This window comes from Tupaia chinensis, unplaced genomic scaffold (assembly GCF_000334495.1).
Source record: "Tupaia chinensis unplaced genomic scaffold, TupChi_1.0 Scaffold144682_1, whole genome shotgun sequence".
Lineage (NCBI taxonomy): Eukaryota > Metazoa > Chordata > Mammalia > Scandentia > Tupaiidae > Tupaia > Tupaia belangeri.
Genome location: NW_006204543.1, coordinates 1,653,139 through 1,658,770, shown reverse-complemented (window position 1 = coordinate 1,658,770; position 5,632 = coordinate 1,653,139). Strand labels below are relative to the sequence as shown.

Sequence of the window (5,632 nt, the reverse complement as noted above, 5' to 3'; positions counted from 1 at the left end):
TGTCCCCCACTCCCCGCCCACCGCATGGTGCAGAGCAGCGAGTCCCCCACGCCCTCCCTGCACCCTGTCCCCCACTCTCCGCCCACCGCATGGTGTAGAGCAAGGTGCCGTCGTCCTCCAGCCGCAGCAGCTTGTTGGGCGTGGTCATGTTGTGCGCGATGGACTTCTTGCCGTTGTGGAAGAACGTGTCGGGCGTCCAGATCCTGCTGGCCAGCAGGTTGTTGAGCGGCAGGCGCTGCATGGGCCCTTTAAAGCGAAGCCTTTCGTCCTCCCAGCTCTGTCGGAAGAACACGTCGATGGTGTACTCCTGCACAGACAAGGCCAGGGCGGCTGAGCGGGGGCCAGTGCGGCGGGCGTGCATCTGCGGTGACGTGCAGGGCGGCCCCCCCTACCATTTCTGTGTCGGACACCGGGCCGAAGCTGGTGACGTAGATGTCGGTCCTCACCTGGGTGACGCGCTCTGAAACACACAGGGGCCCCGCGGTCTAGGCACCTGCTCCGCAGCCGCGGGTGGGGAGCTCCTGCGGTGTTGGGGAGTCTCCGAGGAGCTGAGCCACGCCATCTTCCTGGGACGGCCCTGAACCACGGGGGCCTCGGTCTCCTCCCTGCAAGCCTGGACACCGGGCCAGCCCTGCAGCCCTGACCTCAGCCTCCCACAGATGCGGCCTTTAAAGGCTTGGCAGTTTGGGAGGGGAGCAGGCGGGGAGCAGTTGGCAGGCAAAGCTGGAGACCGGGGAGTGGGGTTGGGAGAGGGTGTGCCCACGGGGCCCTGAGACGGGCAGCTTGAGAAGGAAGACCCTCTTCCTCTGGCAGTCAGCCTCTCAGAGTCCCGCCTTGGGAGACCCCGTGCCGTTGTTTATTTATCCTTCCCGTGACAGGGAGAGTGAGGCACCCCCAGCCAGGTCCTCGTGCCACCACCCGCCCCAGCCTTTGCCAGCCCAGATCACGGCAGTTCCAGGATGCAGGGACGCCTCAGGAAGGCCACTGCCCAGCTTCCTGCCCAGGAAATGGGAACAGGGTAGTACCGGACCCTGGGTAAGGGCGGAACAGCCTGAGCTCAAGACACTGGCAGGGAAGGATGTCCAGAGATCGCTGGAGCAAAGCAGACCCGAGCCCCCAGCGTCGGCTCTCCGCGGGCCCCTCCGCCTCCCTGGGAGAGCACGCTCACCCCCAGCCCGCCTGGTGCCGGCTCTCCGCAGGCCCACCTCCCTGGGAGAGCACGCTCACCTCCCAGCCCGGGCCGCAGCCTGTTGTCGTAACCGTCCAGGAGCCCGTCCAGGATCCGCGTGAAGATGGTGATGTTGTCGTTGGTCTCATCTTTTACCGCACTGGTGGGCATTTGTGAAAGGCTTTTCACAAGGGAAACAAAACAAAAAGAAAGCTCTTATTATTTCTTACAAATCCTCTACCAGAAGTACAAGGGGACTTCAAGAAGTTTTGGAAAAAGTGGAATTAAAGAGCAAGTTTATAGGATCAGCAGTTGGTGTAATGGCTGTGTCTCTGGACTCCCATGTAGGGGACCATGGTTCGGGTCCTGGACCAGGTGGCTTAAACTCACTCTGGGCACATGTGCGTGCGTGCCCAAGATCCTGAGAGAATAGAGGAGAAGGGATTGTGGCATGGCCACCCCACCTGGGGGTGATTTCTCGCTTTCTGTCTCTCTCTCTCTTTGTCTGGCAAATGCATGTGCTGTGTAGCAAAAACCTCTCAAAATAATAATAATAACAAATAAATAAATAATAAAAATAACAAGTTGATGTTGGTGCAAGAAAAGGAAGCCGGTGCATGGTCTCCCTAGTGGGCATTGGCACAGACTTTCTGAAGATGCCTGATAGGGACCAGATGCCGCCCAGAGACGTGTCCGGGAGGCATCTGAGAACGGCCCCCTGCACTGCCCCGTCAGCTTCCAGCCCCTGGAGCCCAGTTCCTGACTCCGCAGAGGCATTCTGCTCTGGCTGACTGGCCGTCAACCTCCCACGACACTCACAACCTGCCACTCTGACTGCGAGGAGCCATTCACGTCAATGGTTAGAGCCGTTTCAAAAGCAAAGCAGCTACTGCACACGGACTGGCAGAGCCTCATACCTAAGACGTTTGCCTTAAATATAAAAACCTGCGTTCGTGGGCCGGCCCCATGGTCTCGTGGTTCAGGGAGCCGGGTCTAACATGGCCAGCTGCACGGTTTGACTCCCAGCTCCAGCCTGAAAAATACACGTCTCCATGTGTGCGCACCCCGAATCCCTGCAGGATGGAGAAACGGAGGAGAAGGGATTGTGGCATGACCCCATCAGGAAGTGATTTCTCCTTCACCCTCTCTGTGATGAGCCCACGCGCTGGCCAACTAGGAACCAAAACGACGCGGAGTTTGCATGTTAGTGAATCACCTGCGACAGTGCGGGCGGCTGGTAGCTCTGAGGCCAGGCTGGTCTGCCCACAGCTGGCTTCTCCCTGCCACAGCCTGTGAGCTCGCGCTCTGAAGAACATGCCAGGTGACGGTGCTGTTGGCGCCTGGGCCATCTCCATGGCCTTCACCCCACAGCACAGTTCGCGTGACCCCACAGTCACGTGCACAGCAGAAGCCCCAGAATTGCAGACTGGACCTTCAGGGAAGAAACGAGAACACTCCAAGTTTGCTCCGCAGAGGGAAATTATCCGGCTCCAAAAGCTCCCATAGACAGATGTGGAAATGGCCCCGAGCACATCTGGACCAATGCGGTGGCCTGAGGAGAGAGGCCACAGCCCAGGAGGTCCTAGTGTGTCTGAAGAGCACGAACCCACCTCGCGTTTCGGACGTGCAAGGGCTCGGTGCTCGGGACTGTCACCTGTCATTAAACACGGCTGGCTGGGCCTCGAGGGGGCCGCCCGAGCTGCGAGCCAGCTGTGGCTCCCCAGACTCCAGCACCCTGGGGGCTCGGGACAAGGGCACGTGATTCCTGGTGCTCCCTGAGCAGAATGGCCGAGAGGGCCCCGCACGGGTGCTCTGATGTCACACCGCAACGCTGTCCCTCCTAGCCTCCATCCCGCCAGGATCCCGGGCACACCTGCACATGCCCCGTGTTCTCAGGCCTCAGCAGGTGGCTCTGTGCCACCGTACACACACTTCTGCCATGCCAGAGGCCGGGCCTGCGTGCCGCCGCTCCGCCTCCCGCGGGCCTGTCAGCGTGCTGCGCGTCCAGTCCCATCCCGTTTGTGGAGGGCCCTCCTGCCTGTTTAACCTGCAGACAGCGGCATGGGCGTGTGCGCGAGGAGAAAAGTTTATCCAGCATTGCGAGGGAGGTTCTGTAAGCCGTTCCACTATGTCTGAAAACATGTCCACGAAGTATGTCAGATCCGAGCAGCCCTGGGTGTCAGACCGAGATGGACCGCAGTGCGGCCCTCCCGTGGTGTGGCCCTCCCAAGACCGCGCGGCCACAGCGAGTCTCCGCACAGCTTCCCTGGGCTCTGAGATGAACGTACCCTGCTCTGCCAGTTCCAGACACGTTTGGCTCTAATCCCACTTCACACGCGCCCATGTCATTTCCAACAGCAACGGGATAGAATACAATGCTTACAGGACCGGCAGATGGCATAACAGTTATGTGGCTGGACTCCCGCGTAGTCGACCACGGTTCGGGTCCCAGAACCAGTGGCTTCGATAAGATATTGAGTAGAGAATGGAAGAGGAGGGATTGTAGCATGGCCATCCCCCTGGGGGGTTGATTTCTCACTTTCTGTCTTTCTGGTGAGTGCACACATGCCCCATAGCAAAAATCTCGTGTGTGTGTGTGTGTGTGTGTGTGTGTGTGTGTGTGTGTATCTATATAAAATGCTTAAGCATTCCAGAGCTCAGGGGTGGCCCCATGGTCTAAAGGTTAAGAGAGCCAGGTCCCACATGGCTGCCTGTGTGAGCCCCAGCCCCTGTGGCTTGGGAAACTCCAGGTGTCTGTGCATGTGTGCGGGAGTCCTGGAGACATGGAGGAGAGAGGACTGCAGTGTGACCACAGCCCTCAGGGGGTGCCTCCTCCCTCCTTTCTCTGTCTCTTTTCTCTCTGTCAAGTGCATGTGCTCTCTGACACTTAAGGGAGAAAAAAAAAAAAAAAGAATTCCAAAGCCCAGCTTCCGCTTCTTGGCCGGAAGTAAAAGTCAGAAGCAGTTTACGTATGTCCACCTAGGGTGTGATGCCGTTTAAGTCTCAGATCCCACACGGCTGGCTGCACAGGCAAGCTCTGAACCCAGGGGTTTGAAAAATACGCAGGGCCGGGGCTGGCAGGTGGTGTGGTGGCTAAGGCCGCTGGACTCTCACATGGCTGACTGCAGTTCGAGTCCCGGACCTGGCAAAGTCAAATAAAATAACTCTCTAAAAGAAGTATATGCAAGGGCACATGCACCTGTGTATCCGAAACCCCAAGAAGAGAGTGGAGGAGGACGGCTGCAGCATGGTTGTACCCTGAAGGGCGATTTCTCATGCTCTCTCTGTCTCCAGCAAGCATATGTATCTGTAGGATAAATAAATAAATAATAAAAGTATGTGTTTATTTGGGTGCAAAAAAAAAAAAATTGAAATCCACGCATAGCTTTTTCATAATATCTGTTTCCATGAACTTTTGGAAGACTTCTTACAAATGGATATACTTTAGAAATGTCTCCAAGTATTTCTCTTTTAGAAAAACTTGCAAGGATTTTGCACCGGCCTCATTGAGCTGCAGTGTTACAGTCCCTGATAAGAACACGTTGCAGACTGCCTTCAAACGGGCTTCATCCTACCGGCGGTACCTAGCGGGGCTGCCTTTTCTCGGCATTTTAAAGGGTCCAGTTGTCTCGTGGTTTCTGGGGAAGGAAAACCTTCCGAGAAATGTGGCACCACGGAGGAGGACGGTGTGGATGCGTTTCTTGGCCATGTTGCCTCTGCCCAAAGTGACGGCTGTTTCCGACTTCACGGAAAACGGGGTTGGGAATGGCCACCGCGGATGGGTAGTGTGGGACCGTGTTGGGAACCGCGCCGGATTGCTTTTTAAGCTGCAGCGCCTGTCTTCCCAAACGGCATCCTCTCCGCGTACGTGCCGCTCTGACAGCATCCGGCGTGCTTGTCCCTTTGCGGTCCCTGAGTGAGCACCCCCTGGCAGCACCGTGGCACCGTGCTCCTCGCTGTCGTAGCGACGCTAAGGACACCAGGGCACTGGCTGGACCGCCTTCTAGCAGGGGTTTCCCCTCTTAAGAGGGAAATCACAAATCCGAAGTGCGTCGTACTGGCCACGCCCCTGCTAGGAGACCTGCCACCAGGACTCCAGCTTCTCCACCCCGCCCCCGGCCGCCCAGTCTGCCCTTCAGTCCCCAAATCCTGCTCCTGGCTGTCCCCAGTAGCCTCCTCCGTGGAAGCTCTCCATCCTTGCCCTCAGCACTGCTGCCCGGCCTGCAATCCTCTCACCCACAAAAAGGAACCGAAGTCCTGGCCCCGGCCACAGGTGCTGCTCCCACCCGCCCCCTTCCAGCACCCCATGTGCATGCTGACGGGCCCGCCCAGCCTTCCCCATGCACCTCGGCCGCTGCCTATTCCTCCCCAGGGCCGGCACCTGCTGTAAGGACCCGCATCTCCTTCCGATTGGCACCCATTCTTTCTCTTCTCCTCAAAGCTCACGGGGCGTGGTGCCTTCAG

The 5,632-nt window shown here is 58.1% G+C and overlaps 1 protein-coding gene across 2 annotated transcripts in view; it reads right to left on the bottom strand.

The window, feature by feature from the left end:
• Window positions 1–5,632, bottom strand: part of GABRA5 (gamma-aminobutyric acid type A receptor subunit alpha5) — a 57,629-nt gene that overhangs the window by 42,501 nt on the left and 9,496 nt on the right. For both annotated transcript variants that reach the window (XM_006167245.2, XM_006167246.1), the window contains exons 3-5: window positions 1,228–1,349; window positions 393–460; window positions 87–307 (exon numbers count right to left, since the gene is read on the bottom strand). In XM_006167245.2, the coding sequence (XP_006167307.1) occupies window positions 87–307; window positions 393–460; window positions 1,228–1,349 (411 nt within the window). The remainder of the gene's footprint in view (window positions 1–86; window positions 308–392; window positions 461–1,227; window positions 1,350–5,632) is intronic.